This window comes from Sturnira hondurensis, unplaced genomic scaffold (assembly GCF_014824575.4).
Source record: "Sturnira hondurensis isolate 20B ecotype Veracruz unplaced genomic scaffold, ASM1482457v3 Scaffold0011291, whole genome shotgun sequence".
NCBI lineage: Eukaryota > Metazoa > Chordata > Mammalia > Chiroptera > Phyllostomidae > Sturnira > Sturnira hondurensis.
In genome coordinates, this window is record NW_028083922.1 from 2,749,985 (window position 1) to 2,769,491 (window position 19,507).

Below are 19,507 nucleotides of genomic sequence, written 5' to 3' on the forward strand. Positions count from 1 at the left end.
GTGAAGGAGAGGGTCACTGGTTCAATTCCCAGTCAGTGCACGTGCCTGGGTTTTGGGCCAAGTAGGGGGCACATGAGAGGCAACCACACATCGCTGTTTCTGTCCCACTCTTTCCCTTCCCCTCTCTCTAAAAATAAATTCAAAAAATTTAAAAAAGTATGATTCAACAAAAAACAGAAGGAGATAATCTAGAGGTGTTTGCTGTTTTGTTTCCTTTTGACTTCTGATAATTTTGATACCTGATTATTACTAAATGATATGAACCTCTTAAAATTTTAAAACCTGTTTAAAGAAACATTATTGAAGCATATAAAGCCTGTGAATTTTAATGTTTAGTCCTCGGTAGTAAAGGTTTATGCTGTGATACAGAGATAAATCATTGGACACCTTCTGTAACTGGCAGTGATTAACGCTATCATAATCTAAATTATNTTGACTTCTGATAATTTTGATACCTGATTATTACTAAATGATATGAACCTCTTAAAATTTTAAAACCTGTTTAAAGAAACATTATTGAAGCATATAAAGCCTGTGAATTTTAATGTTTAGTCCTCGGTAGTAAAGGTTTATGCTGTGATATGGAGATAAATCATTGGACACCTTCTGTAACTGGCAGTGATTAACGCTATCATAATCTAAATTATTTTTGTGTTGTGTATTCAGTCCCCAAGTGCCTCATTTAACCCAAAACTAGTAAGTATCCTCATTAGTACTATCAGCATATTCACATACTAGGTTAGAGCCTGATAGAGGGTACACCTTTATCAGGGAGATCTTACATATCTACCAAAATTGGTTAATTATATGTAGAATAGAAGAAGCTAGGCCTTGGCAGCAAGCAGCAGCAAGATCAAAATGGGAGGCATACAGGAACGACAGGGAATCCTCAAAATCTTTGAGAGAGAGACAGGATTTCAGGCTGCTTTGGGATTTCTTTCATTAACATCCTCTGTCTGAAGTTCTGTTAAATAGATTTTTAAGTAAGTGATTACTCTTGCTGTCTCATGAAACAGTGGCAGGTCTGTGAGATGAGTATGCAAATCTGTATTAATGAGAATGTGGGTATGTGTATGTGGAAGCAAAGATAGGAGATGATTAAGAATGTTTAAACGTGCGCTAAACAGTATTTCTTAGCATGATATGTAAAAGATTGGAATTATTTGATTTTCAGATTGAAGACTATGATGTGATAGCTAGCATGATAGGAGCCAAGTGTAAAAAACTGCGTACCCTGGATCTGTGGAGATGTAAAAATATCACTGAGAATGGGATAGCAGAACTGGCTTCTGGGTGTCAGCTTCTGGAGGAACTTGACCTTGGCTGGTGCCCTACCCTGCAGAGCAGCACCGGATGCTTCACCAAACTGGCACGCCAGCTCCCAAACTTGCAAAAACTCTTTCTTACAGCCAACAGGTCTGTGTGTGACACAGACATTGAAGAACTGGCATATAATTGTATCAGATTACGACAACTAGACATATTAGGTAAGGATACAATATATAATTTTTTAAGCCTTGGCATAAAAGCTAAACTCAGATGTTTTGCAAGTAAAAAAAAAAACTTCTTGTATACAATAAAAGTTTGTCCTGATAAGACTGCTTGGTTTGATAGGAAGTGCAAGATAGGTTCATTGATCTGGAGATTAGTTAGATCTGCACTTGAGTAAAAGAGGGAGGACAATCACAGTTTAATCGTTGAGCTGATCAGAAGCTCTAAATAACTGTTCATTCTTGGCCTAGTAAGAAGAGTGAGAGTTTATATGAACTGTGTTCTCCATTTTTATTAAGGACATTTAAGAAATTAATCCATTTTTATTATGAATTCAAGCTATATATGTACGTATGTGTGTGTATATATACACATGTGTGTATACAGAGATGTACACATCTCTTTTTGATGTTGAACTCTTGATTAAGAAATATTGTAAAATCTCCATCCCTGTTAATTCTAGTGTTTAGAAATAGTGCTGCCCCAAAGCAAATCTGAGGAAAATCCTTTCCAATCCTGGGATTTGTTGTGTGTCCTTAATGCAGTTTCCCAGCCAGGAATGCTGTGGGTTTTGTTACTTCTTACTTTAGCCAGAAGTGGCTTGCTGGCAACACCACAGCCATAGCTGCCCACACAGCTGTTCCCTTGTGAACCCCCAGGACTCGCACTGTGTTCTCTGCTAATTTGTTGGTACCAAGAGATTAATCCATGAAATTCTAATTACATTTTTCCTGTTTATTAAACATTCAACAAAAGAAAAACCTGACTGTGTTTGTGATTTTAGTTTGAATCTCTTCACAGCCCAGGTTGATGATACATTTGTATATGTTTCTTATATAGTTGCATGTTACTTATTCAAGATACAGCTAGGCAAATATTTTTGCCTAAAAAGTTAGGGAGAAATTCTTGCCTATTATATTATGTACACTTTGGGCCAGATACTTCATCTAAGTTATATTTTCCTTGCTTAGGGAGTTGGACGTCAGTTGTCTTTTTATGGTGAGGGCAGTTAATATATGGCAGAGCAAGGATTCAAATTCATGGTTATTGGCTCCACAATCAATACCACTTTTTCATAGCATCATATCTACCTACCTTGCTTGTTTCTTTTCCTTCTACCCACCTTGAATTTACCTAGAGAAATATTTGTAAGAGAAGTATTTTAAAGTTCAAGAAAAAATCATGAATTCACAGGGAGAATGAAGAAAGATGACTCGGGACTTTTAAAATGGATGAATTGCATCAGGCTTCACCTCAGAGGATAGTGCTATTGTTGCTTAAAATCTGTTTTACAACTCTTCCCCTGAAAGGAAGGAAGGAAGGAATGGAGGGAGGGGGAAAAAAGAAAAGGGGAGGGGAGGGGTGGAGGGGGAAGCCTCACCTGCAAGAGGAAGAGCAGCCAGTCTGCAGCAGGTGCTGCAGAAGCACAGACGTCCATGACCTGGACCCTTAAACAGCAGCCCAGTTGTGATGAACAGTGGGGTTGGTTGTCAGGTGGCCTCACTTTGGCTTATAAACACATGCATTACTTGATTGAGACATAAACGAAAAATAGGTGAGAGGTATAATGAGTTCTGGAGAACATTTGTAACTTTTCATGGGCATAAGAACAAGGAACATTTTCTGTTGTGCCAAAGCTAATCACAGATGGAAGATAGTGATCACGCAAATATATTGGAAAGTCACATTATTATTATTATAGTAATAGTAATGTAAACAGCAACTCATTGCATGCTTTTGTACTGCTCTGAGCATACTGTATATTAACTGACTTAATCCTCACAGCAATATTAGGAAGTAATTATTAGCATTATCTACCAGTAAGTAAACAGGCTGAAACAGGTTGAGTGATCTGCCCGGGGTCTTATGGCTAATAAGGAATCTGGACTTGAACCAGGGTCTGTACTCCTCAGGATTGTGCTACATTTTCTTTACTTTTATTGTTTTGTTTTCCTTTCATACCTAAGTATTAGAATCTTTATTTTTTTAAAGGATTCTTAGTTAAACCAAGCAAACTGAAAATGTAATTGTGTCATAAGTGAATAACAAAACAAAAGCAGAGTGCCCTGGAATCCTAGGACAGGGCACCCCAGCTTAGTGAAATCTTCAGTCTCGAGCTTCCTTCTCTGGCCTTCTCCTAGGAACTCCTAGTTTATCAGGAAATTCAGATTGTAGTGACCAAGACTGGTAAATAGAGAATAATCACAATCCTAGGTAAAACACACCACACAGCCAAGTGTCTTAGTTGAGACTGGTCTCATATAACAGAAACCCACTCGAGATAACTTAGACATAAGAAAAGAAAACTGTTGGACAGTACAGGTATCTCTCTCGGATCCTGTGGGTAGGAGCTAGTTATGGTCAGACCTCAGGAGGTACTAGGAAAGCATCAAAAGGCAAGGAAGCTATTTTCTGTTTTCCCTTCCTTTTTCTATCCTGCCCCTCCCTCTGCTCTCTGCAGTTGTGTGCCTTGTTCTTTCATCATGCTTGTCATCTTTGCTTCTCTGGGTACACGTGGCCAAAAATAACAGACCCATCCCCAGTGCTACATGTCTTTAGTTCAAGGTATCTGTGGACACTGACAGCTTTACTGAATCCCAGTTACCAGTGTTCAGGAGAACCTGTATTGGTTTGGGGAGGGGCCGGTCACAGCCCCAGTAGCACTATAGTTACAGCTTTTGGAGCCTGTCAGGGAGGGAAGTAGAAAGGAGTTCTCAGAGAAGGCATGAGTTAACGTTTGAGGAACTTTCATCCGCATCTCAGTAGATGTATACAGGTAATACAGTTGTGATTTTTTTCTCCCTAGGAAAGCTACAGCTAAAGAAAGGTATGTGGCAACAGATGACATCTTAGAACCTAGTGATAATTTAGCTTCCATCCGAATATCCCATCATCAGTTCGAATTTAACAGGGACTAAATAGTGCTCATCACCAATCACCTGTCTTGCACTACTGCCGCTTTTTACCCGCCACTTACTGTCAGACTCATCAAGTTGTGTTGTATTTGCGCTCCACCCTGGTCACTGAGTTCCTTGCAACTCTAGTGCTAGAAACAAGTTTATGCAGGATAGTTGCTTAGTGATTGCATTGCGTGGAATTAGAGGCTGAATCATTGTAAGCATTGCTGCCTGATTTGACCCATGGATTATGGAAGAAGATTCAAACAGTTTCGAACTGGGGTGACAAATAGGAACGTCTGGAGGAGCTGATTGGAAGCTGCAGGACGCAGGGACGAAGAGAGTGGGGATAGAGTGTTGACAGAAGATGCCAGATTGTCTGGGAAAATTCAGTTTGTATTTGTTTATAGGACTGTTTCAATAGGAGTCTTTTGTTTTAAGAAATATTTTTAATTTTTAAAAGGCAGTCTTTTAAGTTTATTTGAAGTAATAAGTAATAAAGGGACTCTTTACCAGATCATTATATAAATATTATTTAAAGTGTTTTATGTGTCTTTTTCCCCCAAACAGGAACAAGAATGGTAAGTCCAGCGTCGTTAAGAAAACTCCTGGAATCGTGTAAAGACCTTTCTCTACTTGATGTGTCCTTCTGCTCCCAGATCGATAATAGAGTTGTGCTGGAATTCAACATGAGCTTCCCAAAAGTGTTCATAAAAAAGAGCTTTACTCAGTGACTTCATATTTGTTCTGTAATAAAATTAATGTGCTTCTGTAGGGTTTTAGCTTAGGGTTGGTTTTGTTTTGTGTTTTGTGTAGTTTCTATAATGATGGGAATGTCTTAACACATTAAGACATTTATAAGTTGTAAAGAAAAATATGAAATATTACGAAATACAGATAGGCATTGCCAAATACGTGTGTTAGTAGTGAGAAGAATATGTTTTCATTGAGCATATTTATCACTTGGATGGCACTGATAGAATTCTATTATATTCCTTCTTCTCGTGATAATTTCCACTTAGCATGTTATTACATTGCAGATTAATCACTTACAGTGGAAGGTTAGGTGGAGGCTTCACAATTCCATAACTGAATGGGTTTTGGAAAATGGGAGTTTCGTTTATACTTGCCTCAAGGTCCAAAAAATGCTGTTGGACCTGTAGTTTGAGCTCAGAGCTCAAAAGATCTGTTGCAAATTTGTGTGAGAAAGAAGATCTTGCTTATTTTGTCTAATAAGGTAATGAAGGAAGTATATAGAGCAGCTTGGTGTTATTTCAGAATTCAAACAGTGTTAGTTGTCAGAATTACCTGTGTTTCATACATAAACACTGTTTTGCCCCCCTTCCTCAGCTTCTGATTTAGTAGAATTTGCATTTCAAGTAAGTAGTCAGGCAATGCTGCTTCCGCTGGTCTGGACCTCTCCTTGAGTCTGGGGGCTTTTCCTGAACCCCAGTGAATCCCACATACAGTGGGAATAACTGTTCTTGTTTGTGCTGTCTCAATTTTTGGTTGAATTCATTACAAAGCATTATCAAGTTGGCAACAAAAGCCAAATTCCAGAGCCCTTCAGTGTTTCTTAATAGTGACTGAGGGTATTTCTTCTCATTCAGAAGAATTTAAATACCAGCTCTGAGCTCAAAAACAATAAAACTACTGCTAAGCCAACAGTCTGCTAGTTGACGCTGCTGGATCAACAACACAAGATTGGGTCAGATATATTCCACGAACTGTCTGTTGATGAGTAATATAGTATATAACCATAGGTTTTAACACTTTACATTTTTACAAGCTTTGTAAATTTGACCAACTAAGCCTACTTTTTGCTCCACACATAGTTTTACCATTACCAGTTCTAACGCATTTTAGCAGATTCTACTTCAGTTTGTACTGAAGTCATGTTTTCTTAACTTCTTAGAAAATATTTTTACCTGTAATTGCTCCACACATACTAGTCGTAGAAACTAACTCTTCAGATGCTTCAACCTTGGCATTGACTTACCAAACAAACAACAGTCACTAAGCAGTAGCAGTAACATCTGTTGACTTATCAAGAGCCAAGGAAAACCACTCAGAATCATTTGCCCTTTTTTTTTTGAGTTGATGTTCCCAGTGTTCTCAATTCTTTCAAACAACTGTTCTTGCCAAAAGGCTAATAGTCTTAAGCGAGTTTACTTTGGACAAATCTCTTCAGCTAATGAATCAAAAACAATTTAATTAACTCCCCGTTGCTAAAAAGGCTTTCTTTGCTTGGTTAACAAATGAGCCACTCAGAAACTTACTTTATAGCTTCATTTTAATTTTTATAAAGAAATTTTGCTGTGATGAGACACCTTTTAATTTTCTAATCTCCGACCACTGCATTCCAGAAATTGAGAATATTGTGAAGAATACTTAGTTTGTAACTCCAGTGTAAATACAGTGTTCTTTCAGAACAGCTACAGTGTGACTGCATGTTAAACACGATGCTTTCCCATCTAATTCGATAACAAAACAATCCATACCTCACTGTGCCTTAAACATGTGTCACTTGAAGTTCTCTCTCTCTCTCTCACACACATTATGAGTATGCACTGGTAATAAACTTAAAAATATTGTGGTATGACAATCTGTGATGTTCAAAATGCTGATAGTTATAACTGCATCACTGTACTTTGTAATGTGCTAGGCAGTAGTGCAAAACAATGAGAGGACCACGTTGACCTCTGTTGCAGTTACTCAACTCTGCCTTTGTAGTGTGTAAGCAACTGTAGACATAAATGAATGAATGTGGCCATGTTCCAATAAAAGTCTGTTTACTTATGGACAGAAAAAGTTGTATTTCGTATAATTTTTATGTGTCACAAAGTATTCTTCCTTTGATTTTTTTTAGCCATTAGAAAATAAAAAAAAACAAACACCATACAGTCTGTATTTGGGTTGTGGATGGAATTTGTAAGTCCTAGGATATTTTCAAATCAATTAGTAAATCTAGGTTTGCTCATTCCTAATTTTGCAAACCACTTCAAACTTATTCTCGGCCTTTATCTTTCTCATTTTACCACTTTGATTTTGAAATGAAGAATTTTATTGACTTAGGGTAAACCAAACTTACTATCATAACAAAGAGTTTTGAATATTTTTTTAATTTTAGGTATGTAAATGTATATAAATGCATATGTTACATATGTTTATATTAAGAATTGTATATACTAAGGTGTGCAATTTAATGGTTTGGTATTTATTTACATTTGTGAAATAATCACCACATTCAAGCTAATTAAGATATGTATTTCTTCAGACAGTTACCACTTTTTTTGGTAGTGACACTTAAGCTTTACTCTCTTAGCAAATTTTAAATATCCAATATGGTTGACTGTAGCCACATTGCTATACATTAGCACTTGAGAGCTTATTCATCTTACAGGACTGCAGCTTTGTGCCTTTGACCAGCACCTCCTCATCCCCTCCCCCAGTCCCCTGTGACCACCATTCTACTCTCTGCTTGTTTGACTTTCTCAAATTCCCCATAAAGATGAGATCACGTTCTTTCATATTGTTGCAAATGTCAGTATTTGTCAGTATTCAGCCTTTTTAAGGCTGAATAATTATAATAATAATTCATTGTAATGGATTATATAAAATGGTATACATACGCACACAGAGGCACACACCACATTTCTTGATCCATTTGTCTGTTGATATTTAGGTTGTTTACATATTTTGGCCATTGCAAATAATGCTAAAGTGAATGTGGGAGTGCAGATATCTCTTTGAGATCCTGATTTTGTTTTCATGTATGCCCAGAAGTGGGATTGCTGGCTCATACGGTATTTTTAGTTTTAGTTTTTTGAGGAGCCTCCGTAATGTTTTTCATAATGGCTATACGAGCTTATATTCCCACCTTGGAAACAGTGTACCAGGGTTTCCTTAACAAGAGTGTGTGTGCAGATTATCCATTCAAATTTGAAGCCAAATGACCCGTTGTTATGAGCATTGTCAGCTGACATAACTTTTTAAATTATTATTTGCCTTAGCATTTTGAGAAGGTAAATTATCTTTCCAGTGGGTAGTAATAGAGAGTGACGTGTCCCTGACTCTGTGAGCGTAATTACAGGATCCTCTCAATTTAGATTGCTTGAAATAAGACCCTAAAAACACACAATATGTAGCAGAAAATGTTCTTCTTTTCCCCTGGAGTAACTTGCTTTGAGCCAATATGTAACCAAGAAAAACTGATTCCTTCGAAGAAGTATTATTTTTTGGTGCTTCCCAGGAATTAACTAAAGACCAAAAACTTGCATTTTCAGGTGTAATGATACTAACCAAGGAGTCAGTAAAAATTACATTTGGTTACCATATAGATTAACAATGAATGTTTGGCTTTTCAGTTTTTTTCTTTAAGGTATTAAACGGATGTTATTAATGGCAGTAATTTTAATTTTCAAAGCCATTTATCAATATTTATCAGTTGCGTCTAGCCCCCCTTCTTTTAGCACACTTACTATTGGTACTCCAGAAGAGCTTTTCTTTTAGCCACTATGAAAATTTTGTCAGTGACCCTTAACAGAATATTAGTAGCTATTGCCAAACACTGTTTTAGCAGCTGTCATTTTATCCTTGGAGGTTTGTTCTCTGGCAGCACATTAATGTCAGTAAACACACAAGTTGGTGATCGACAGCAATGGCTACACGTGAAAAGGTAAAAGATAAGTTACTTTAATCAGAGATAATTTACTATATATATTTTTATGTATGGATTAGTTTATAATGGATTATTATATTATTTACTATATATGAATTATTTACTATATAATTTTTTAAGTATGGATAGAGGCCAAGATTTGGGGGGGGTACAGCAGAAATAATACTTAAATACTTTTGCCTATAAATGAATTATTAGCTTAAATTTTAGTACATGTGAATACTATTAATGGTTTGGAAGGAAAAAGGTAGTTATGTCCAAAGTTACATTTTAAGGGGAATAAAGATTATCATCAATGTATTTGGTAAAGTACATTAGTGCAATCTTAGCTAAAAAAATTTTAAGGAAAAAGTTAAAAGTAAAAGAGTCATATAATCAGATAAATTGAGTACATAGCTCTTTCTGTTACAAGTGAGAATCTGTACAGACAACTGAGATGTTTTAAATTTTATTTGTATAAAAATGCTGTTCAGTAATCAATGGTCTTTATTGTTTGATTTGTTTTCTACTATAGAATAATAAGATAAGCTTGAGTACCTTATTAGCTCACTTTGAAAATGGATCATGTCAAGACACTGGTGTTTATAATGGAAAGTTTGGGTAAGTAGGTTTGTGTCCCGGCCTCTGTGAAATCAGACGAGGGTAAGCCTGGAAGATGAGCCATCACCTGTGTGCTTGAACAGTCCACCCTCATGCTATGAGGTGATGCACTGTAAACTGATGCATCAGCTCGGATGCATTATAAACTCCAAAATTACACAAGTCTGCGATTAAACTGTAAACTGACTTCATACTGTCATTTATTCCTGCCACTTTCTCTGTAATTCCACCAAATGGGATTTATTTACTTAAAGGTTAGATTTGTCACATAAACCAAAGTTTGGTACAGTGTTATCTCACCTTTACTGGTAGGGTATCCTGTACGTGTGGCATTTATTTACTTCTTGTTAGAAGCCGATTCTTTCATTATTTATTAGCGCCCTGCCCAAGTTGTCCTACAGTTCTCAGTCATGCCCAGACTACTTTTGATGAGCTAGAATGGACTAAGTGGCAGCAGATAAGACACATTCAGCCATCCACTTGATCCACAGTGTGTCTATTGACAACAAAGATGTGTTATTGACATCTGTATACTAGGCACAGATCGGGGTGGGCTTATAGAATGCATATCAATAACCGCAGAGCAATTTTCAGAAATTGTGTGCCGAGAAAAATTCTGTGGTCACATAAGCATGGGGTACAGTGGAGTCAACAAAGGCAGGTTTCTTTACTGAGCTTCAGAACCGTTGACATCTGATGGACCCTCTGAAGTGGGATGAGTTAGGGTCTGTAGTGTTTCCTAGTTTTTGGTGGGATGCTTGTCAACATGTTTTAAAAACTTAGTTTCTCAGACCACAGTTTGGAAAATGCTGCTAAGAAGCATTGTATGGTATATTATGAAAGGTATTTACTACAGTATCTTTTTATATACTTTCTAAAGTTTATGCATTGTAATTTATTTCTAACAAAGACATTTTTAATTGATAATTTAAGAAGAAGATTAGGAAGTTGATTAATACTTCGGCATGTGATTTTAAAAAATATTTCTGAGCATGGTTACTTTTCATTTTGGCTCATAATTTCTAACTCCAGTTTTATTCATATATGAGACGTTTAGAGTTTGTCTTTGCTTTTCTATGAAATATGAACCATAGTCTAGTCCTTGGGAATGCATAAAGGGACTTGTTAAGTCTGATCATTTGTTCCCAAATGGATACTGTTGGGTGAACCCTATTGTGCGTGTAGCCACATACGTACATATACATAAATTTCAGTCTCTAGTAAATACAGGTTTAATTATTTTGTTAAACTTTTTAGGGGGCACTTGCACTTCTGCATATGTTCCATTGAATCTTTATAAATTGCTACTAAGATTACAACAAAAGCTAGAGAATTGTTAATACAAGTACTGGCACACCAGTTTTCTAACTTTAGCTGTTTTTGCTGATAGATACCCCAAATAAAGAATTGGTAGTGCTGAAGCCCTGTTGACTTTGTTTTAAAGTCCTAAAAATAAATCTGTGTATTAAAACCTAAACTGTTTGTAAGTATTTATACTGAGAAAAACTGAAAGACCTTAAAATGTGGAGCTAGCATATGTTACCCTTACGGTTTGTCGGCAGCACGTCTGACCACGTGCAGCTACGCAGAAAAGAGAGACTGTTCAACTACAGTGACTGTTCGGCTTCTGCCTTTCAAAGCGTCTCCTGGTATCCCACCTCCATACACTCCTGCCAAAGTTGGGGGTCTCATTTCCTGGTATACGTGCATCAGTGTTACCGAGGCCTAGAGTCTGAGCAGAACCATGTTCCTGCATCATCGTCAGACGTGGATCATCGCTCAGTGCCCTCAGTCCTTCTAAGCCTCTGTAAGAAGCCACTGGCCTCAGTTTTAAATCTAGTCTTAAATCCTCCCTCATAAATCAAGTTAGGCCATATATTTTTTATGTTTTGAATATTGTGTAGCAAATGTTAAAGAAGGTGGATTTTTAAGCCTAGTGTTGCACACAGAAATGCTTCATCACCAGCTCTGGTAGAGGAGAAAGCCCTGGTTTGTGGCGCCTTCCAATTTTGTCCTGTAAATTCTCCCACAGTGACTGTGTGCAAGCTTCCAACGCGAAGTCCATGCTGAGTTGGGATGAGATGCACACACTTCACTCTTTTGAGTTGATAAGAACTGGCTGTAGCTCAGCTCTACCAGATGAAATGATTAAACATTGATCTCATTATCTCTGAAAAGGTAGGAGCAATAATCGTAGCTAGATTTCCTCCAGAGTTGGTATTTTCTGTAGTCAGGTTGTCCTTCAAAATCGGTGGAATTCCTTCTTGCCTCTGAATACATTAAAATAATAAATGAAGATAAAATTTTCTAAACAAATATCCAATAATCACTAGAAGGAGATTTAAGAATAGTAAGAAGGAAAACTTTGAAAAAAAACTAATGAGAAGGAAATTATTTTTGCTTTTGTAAATCTGACATTGGTCATATAAATTGATAGAGCATTGTGTGTTTGTGGGATTGTAATTTTAAAACACATTCCCATATATTTCCATGGTCTTTGAAATTACATCCCCAGATAAATTGTGACATTTCCTTTCTGCACGTTGGTGCAATTTTACATTATGAAATTGTCATGTAGATTCATTACATCTATTTTCCAAGCACAGATGACCATAACTCAAATACATACCTGTCATATACCAAAATCTAAACTGCATAAAAACATTCTATTACTAATGTTTATGCAGGCACATTGACAAGATACTTCACATCTTTATAACAAAGAATCTTTGCTTGGGGACTCCAGAATTTTTACTTTTGATGCCTTTTTTGGCTAGGGTACCAGATGTTTGGTCCAATTTCTAGAGCATTTATGTAATCAGGCTACAATGACTAACAACCTCCAAAATTTCAGTAGCTTTCCAAAACATGTATTTCTCACTCATGAGGCATGTTAGCTGCTGTTGGTTGGTAGGTGCCATGGCTGTCCCCCGGGCTGTGCTTCTGGTCTGTTCCTTCCCCAGGCTGAAACAGAAGGCCCCTCCTGGGTTCTGCCCTTCTAGTGCCAATGCAAGAGAACTGATAGCCATGTGAAATGGATCTAGAAGTGTTTAAGTGGCTATACTACTTATTTTGTATGTTCACATTCTGTTGGCCAAAGCAAGTTACGTGGCCAAGCCCTGCCACTGAGCAACAGGACAACCCTTCATACAGGGAGCCAATATAAGTCATGGCCAAAGGTGTTGGAAAAACTAATTCTGAACAGTAATATCCCAGGTACCTCAAATATTTGCACACATTCTGAGTAGCCAAAGTATGTCAAAATAATATGAAAGGAAATATTCTGGTTTTTAAGAAAGAAAAATATAAACCCAGTTTAATAATAAATAATAGGTATTAGAATATAAAGCTACTTAATAGGTTGGTTCAGAATTTTTGGAAGGATCCTCACTCTGTATTTCAGTTTTGGGAAATAGATTTTCTCAAATATCACTATTACCTGATTCTGTGGAAAATAAAGAAAATATGATACACTAATAGAAATGTTCCCAGATTGTTGATGGTGTGGTAATGGAAGCAATAGAAGGGAGACAGGACACTCAGGACTCTGCTGCTGCTTTGGCTGTTACTTAACTTTTTGGAGTCTGTTTACTTATTTGTAAAGTGAGGAAGTTGTTCCACCAGTTTCCTAAGGTTATTCTTACTATACACCTTTTATTCTGATGCTTTTTTATTGCCATCTAATTAACAAAGCATATTCTTATGCACTTTTTATTATAGCTTAACTTACTGTTTTTCTTAGAAGTATCACAGAGCAGTGGGATTCTAATTTTTTATTCATATCCAACCTTATTCAAAAATAGATCTGAGATAAAGTAATAGACTACAATCCTCTTTGTTTATAATCTTGGTATTCAAACCAATACTTTTCAATGACTCTGAGATTTGCTGGTTTACACATTATACGTCAGAGTCATCTGGGAGCGTGTTTAAAATGTGTATCTCTAGTCCCCAAGCCCCTAGAGATTTTGAGACTAGATAGAACCCAGAAAACTACATTTTTAACAAGCACCCCAGGTGTCTAGACTAGTTTGAGCAGTACAAACCCCATCAATTATTTTGGTAATAATAAAACACCACACACTGGGATACTCTATACTTAGTATGATAATTTAAAATTAGTTGTTAATACCATGTTTCTCACTTATACATTCTTTATATGGAGTTTGTATTTTGTCTTCCTGAACTACATTTTTTTATTACCGCATTTAGTCTATTGGATGTTCATATATAAATTTTAGAAATGTGGAAACCAAAATATTTTAGTATTCCTTTGAAGTGAAAGTGCTTTGATAGGTGGATTCCTCTTGGAATGAAGTACTACGAAACTAGAACTGTTGGATTGTTGCATCCGCTTTCCTTGTTTCCCTACCATCTAAGCTCCACAGCCTTAGTACACCCTTTGAAACATACTTAGATGTCATTTCTCTACTTGAAACACCCCAGAATAAAAACCAATAAACAACTTATCCTGGCTGCCTATAACACCTTACCTCCCTAACTGCCCCCCACCCCCACCTTCTGCAGCTTGCTCCTCGCTGAAGTGTTCTCCTTACGTTTTCAGCCCACCAGACCTCACTTTCTTTGGGTTTCTGCTCAAATACTGCCTACTCAGAGGCCCGTATTCAACATCCAAAATAAAACAGGATCTTCCCTTCCGCCCATCAATCACTAGCCTTTTTACTCTGCTTCATTTTTTTTTACAGCACTTAGGACTAGTTGACATAGTATGTGCATAGTACCCTTTATTTTTAGTTCTGTAAGCACAATAATGCCTGGCACATAGTAGGTGCTCAGTAAACACTTGTTGAAAAAATTTTTTTGAGATTATCCACAGCTTGGCTTGGCTTTAGTATATAAAGTAAGTAATGTTTTTAGAGGCAGTTTTATTTTCTTTTAATTTCTCATCTACTTTGAAAGTCATTTCAATTTATTTCAGATTTATCATCCCTTTTGCAAAGTGTTTCCATTTTTTTCTAGTCTATTTTTAAATTGTGTGTGATACTTTATTTTGAATTATGGCAATTTAAGTTGACGTTTTATTTCAACAAGTTTTAATCACTTAATTGAAATATGAAACTCCAAATATGAATTCATTGTTGGTGAAAGGAACCAGATTTACATTGCCATAAAATGGAGTGCTTACCTTCCTGCGATACGTATGTGGGGTAGGTACACGATTTTCTTTGAAACTAGAAATCTTGATTAAAAACAAAGCTAAAGGATAATTTACTCCTCAGCTCCCTGTGATACATGCCCTCCAACACCAGCATATGCACTGGTAGAGGCTTCCATGCTGCACAAATACGCCCGACTGGGACAGAACTCGGGTTGTTTGGGCAGCAGATCCAACACCCTTTGAAAACTAAAGGGAAAAGGTAGAACTGTTACAATGTTTACATTTTTAGTAGAATGAAATTAAACCACATTAAAACTGCAGGTGTTCAGACATTTTCTCCTCTCTGGCCTAGACTTCTCTGCTTGTGACTTTATTGAAAGCACAAGCTTTTTCGGGGCTGGTGCTTAGAAATGCCCTGTGAGCCCAGGTAGTGTCAGATAATAACGATTTGGGTGACCTCACCAGGTAAGGAACCGGACCCAGCAGAGGTGTTGGCTGAGGCAAAGGGGATCTGGGATGGGTAGTGGAAGGAGGTAGTCAGGAATGCCAGCTCCGATCCACTGACTAGTTACAGAAACAAGGACTGCTTGGCATGAGTATTTACTCCTCGTTTTGTTACGAATGTGTGTGTAATGAATGTCTTGTTTTCTTCCCTCTCTTACCTAATTATCATGTAAGTCAGATATATCACCATATAGTATTTAAGTATTTTTAATTTTACATCACAGTATTTAAGTTAAGGGACATCAAGAATATCATCCAAGAACTTTTTGCATCCTCTTCTGGGGAAAGTGTTCATGTGGTTTCTTGGAGGTGTGCAGAATAGTTATATCATGTTAGGTGAAATTATAACCCTCTTATTCTCTTTGGAGATTAATAATGCATATTATTTGGGGGTTAATGACATGGATTCAGGAGGTGTGTATGGATGCCAAGTTGACAAGGGGCGCACTTGAGATGGTTAACTTTATATGTCAACTTATCACCGCAGGTTGCTCAGGTATCTGGTCAAATATTATTCTGGTGTATTCTGAGTCTGGGTGAGATTAACATTTAAGTTGGTGGACTTCAAGTAAAAGATAATGCCCTCTCTAGTGTAGGTGGGCTTTATCCAATCAGTTGAAGGCTGAATAGAGCAACATGCTTGGCTGTCCCCCAGCAGGCGAGAATTTTCCAGCAGACTGTTCATACTTCATCTGCAGCATTGGCTCCTTCCAGTCCCATCGCAGACCGCCTTTGGACTCAGACTGGAACACTGGTTCCCCTGGTATCCAGCCCATCAGCCTATCCTACAGATTTTGGATTTTCCAACCTCCATAATCCCATGAGCCAATTCCTTGTAATATTGTACCGTGTAAGTACATTCACACACATGCATACATACACATCCTATCCGTTCTATGTCTCTGGAGAACCCTAATAACTTCTGAACAAGGCCAAAAATGTTTGTGACCTACAAATTATAGAGAAGGAAATAAAGAGATTTTATTAACTGGATCAAAACATCAAAGCTAGCTGAGGTTTGCATTACATATACTTTACTGGAGAGAGCTAGTCATCCATTGGGCTTTAAGTGCCAGACTTTTCTATCAACATCTTGTTGCCTACATTACAAGCACCTGCTTTGTTTGCTAATTAACATTACTTCTATAAAACTTGCTTTTTTATAAACTTGAGGCCCAGAATATTTAAATTAAATACTTTATCACTGCAGACAATTTTTGTAAATTCTTATTAACACTGATGCACAATGAAACATTTTCAACTTTATATATTACTAGTAATTTTTTCCCCCTTTTTAAAAGATTTTATTTATTTTTAAAGAGAGGGGAAGGGAGGAAGAAAGAGAGAAACATCAATGTGTGGTTGCCTCTTGCATGCCTCCTACTGGGGACCTGGCCTACAACCTGGGTATGTGCCCTGATTGGGAATCAAACTTGCAACCCTTTGATTCACAGGTCAGCACTCAATCCACTGAGGCACAGCAGCCAGGGCTGTTTTTCTTACAGTACAAAATATTTTTGTTGTTTATGGTGCTACCTGATATCTGTAGCCTGACTACAAGCTAGGAAGAACAATTAAAAGTATATTTAAATATGTTGGCTACTATATTCATTACATCAATTACATACAAAATTGGGCCACAGAAAAAAGTACAAAATTATGAAATATACTTTCAGAACCATTTTAGAAACTTCTATGAGATGTCGAGGCTCTATACAGCCGTTTACAAAACAACATGCAAGAAATTTAGAGTATAGCATTAGTAGGCTTCCTACAAGAAAAAAAAGGCAACTTTTGAAGTTCCTTCGAGGACAAAAGATAATGGATGTCTTTATAGTTTCTTATAGAAATGTTTTTATAGTTTGCATCTGGACTAACTCTGTTAGCATCATTAGTGGTAATGTATTCCAGAAGGCATTTTATATAATTATGCAGATAATATTTTTTCATTCAGACTGTTGTGGAATTTCCAATACGTATACTTTTAGATGAAATCTTTTAATCTTCTAAAAGTAGTTTCCTACAAAGATCTATTACCTCTACAGTTAAAAAAAGGGGGGTGACTGTAGGTTGAGACTATAATCTTCCCTTCTGTAACTCACTTCTACCCTTTGTAACAGCATGGCTGGAACTGGAGAGTATTATGCTAAGTGGAATAAGCCAGGCAATGAAAGGCAAATAATCATATCTCACCTGCAAGTGGAACCTAATCAACAAAACAAACAAATGAGCAAAACAGAACTGGAGACTTGGAAATAAAGAATAAACTGACAGTGACCAGAGGAGAGGGGTATAACGGGGAAAGAAGAGGAAGGGGCAAACCAAGGAGCATGAATAGAGGACTCATGGGCATGGACAATGGGGGGATTGACTGTGGGAGCTGGGGGGCCACAGGGCAGGGGAGAGCAATGGGGAAGAAGGCGGGGCAGCTGTAACTGAACAACAATTTAAAAAATTGATACAACCTTTTTCTTTAAGTTGCTAAGACAGAAAAAAAGAGCTCGCTGCAAAACCTTACATTTTAGTTGTTGGACTAGAGGTGTGTAAAATATAAGCATTGCTGTGTTAAAAGTACATTAATTATAGTAGACACTTATTTTCTATTTAAAATTGTTTAAAATTACTTTTTGCCTATCCAGCCACCTTTTAACCCCTCTTGAACCACCACCCTGACTTTCTCTGGGGAACGGCCCCTCCCAGGCTCTCAGGGAATGTGGTTTGGACAGAGCCGATGCCTTGGTTTTGAAAGTTGGCATGTAGACTCAGGCCTGACCAGCCAAAGCACTGCAATCCTTGCACACAAGTACACACACTCACACACACACACACACACACACACACACACACACACCGATCGGTTAAAAAGAAGGACGGTAAGGTGGGAGAGTGGACGCCAGGTGGAACTCTCCCAGCTGGGAAACCGCACAGTACAGACTACAAACCTCACATGACCGAGCCAGCTGCTCTTGTCACCAGAACGTGCTCACCTGCCAGCAGGTAAGAGTCTGATAGTCCTGAAGATGCCATCTGCCCCTGGGTCCAGTCGTTGACCAAGTTTTATGTTGTGCTCTCTAATGAGTTCCTTTTATGTTTTGTTTTGTTTGTTGTTTCTGTTTTGTGTAAGCCTGTTACGTTTGGATTCAGTTATTTGCAAATGAAAGAGTCCTACGAGTCATACAAAACTCTTTTAAAAAAGAAGTTCCTATATGCAACTACTTCACTCATGTCCTACAGAGGGCAGGCTCCCTTTGTCCTTCCCATGTACCCTCTTAGCAGCACCGTCCCTCTTGTTCCTGCTAGGTCAGGTCATTTACTTTATTAAACACGGCGAAAACATTCTCTTGTATTGCCCTTTCTAGCTTTGACTTCTCCGCCTAAGAACTAATTGAGTGAGCTTTCACATAATATTCACGTGGTTTTGTTATGCTGGAGATCAGTCTGCATTTGTATCCTTGAATTATAAACTGTGGCAATTGTGAATAATACTGGTATCAGAGTAGCTCAGGGTTCTCCGTGCACTTAGCAGCAGCTGCAGTGTCACTTGGATTGGCTTTCTGAAATTTTTCACTTAGTGTAAAGTACTTCATTGACATGTTACATATCTCAGAGGACGGCGAGTCAGGCAGGAATGGCACCCTGAGAATTTTACTACGATTCAGAACTAGTAAGACTCCCTTTTGCGAATATTTTCTTATGACTTCACCTTAACAGTGCAAGTATGCCAGACCCAAAGCATGGACCCATCTCATATTCTTTTTTGTTTCAGTTATTTATTGCATCGTAACCACTTCAAAATGTATGGCTTCAAACAATAAGGGCTTATTATTTCCCGCAGTTCTGCAGATGCCTTGGGCAGCGCTCTCCTTGCCCAAGCTCACTCCTGACCGCACTCAGCTAACTGGTTGGTTGGGCTGAGTTTCAGTGGGGTTGTTGTTTGAGGCACGTCTCTCCTTTTCCCTCAGCAATTCAATGAGTGCAAAAATAAGAGTTTTGAGGTCTCTTAAAGGTTAGCTCTGCAAGCCATGTAGTTATTGCTATGGCTGCCTTTTTTCCTGATCAAAGTGAGCACCAACCCAGCTTCTAACAGGGCAAAAGGACAAAACAGTTCATTGTATTACCATTTATTTGTAATTGTATTATTTATTATTACTAGCCTACTTTTGCCCACCCCTGTGTAGAACTGGTCGATGGGGGACGGGTAACTCTTACCACTCC

General features: G+C 37.6%; 1 protein-coding gene across 5 annotated transcripts in view; it reads left to right on the forward strand.

The window, feature by feature from the left end:
- The window catches only part of FBXL4 (F-box and leucine rich repeat protein 4), a 72,233-nt gene extending 65,037 nt beyond the window's left edge, over positions 1-7,196 (forward strand). For all 5 annotated transcript variants that reach the window (XM_037059730.1, XM_037059735.1, XM_037059733.1 and 2 more), the window contains 2 exons: positions 1,175-1,487; positions 4,959-7,196. In XM_037059730.1, coding sequence (XP_036915625.1) covers positions 1,175-1,487; positions 4,959-5,122 — 477 coding nt within the window. In that variant the 3' untranslated portion in view covers positions 5,123-7,196. The remainder of the gene's footprint in view (positions 1-1,174; positions 1,488-4,958) is intronic.
- Positions 7,197-19,507: the final 12,311 nt, after the last annotated feature.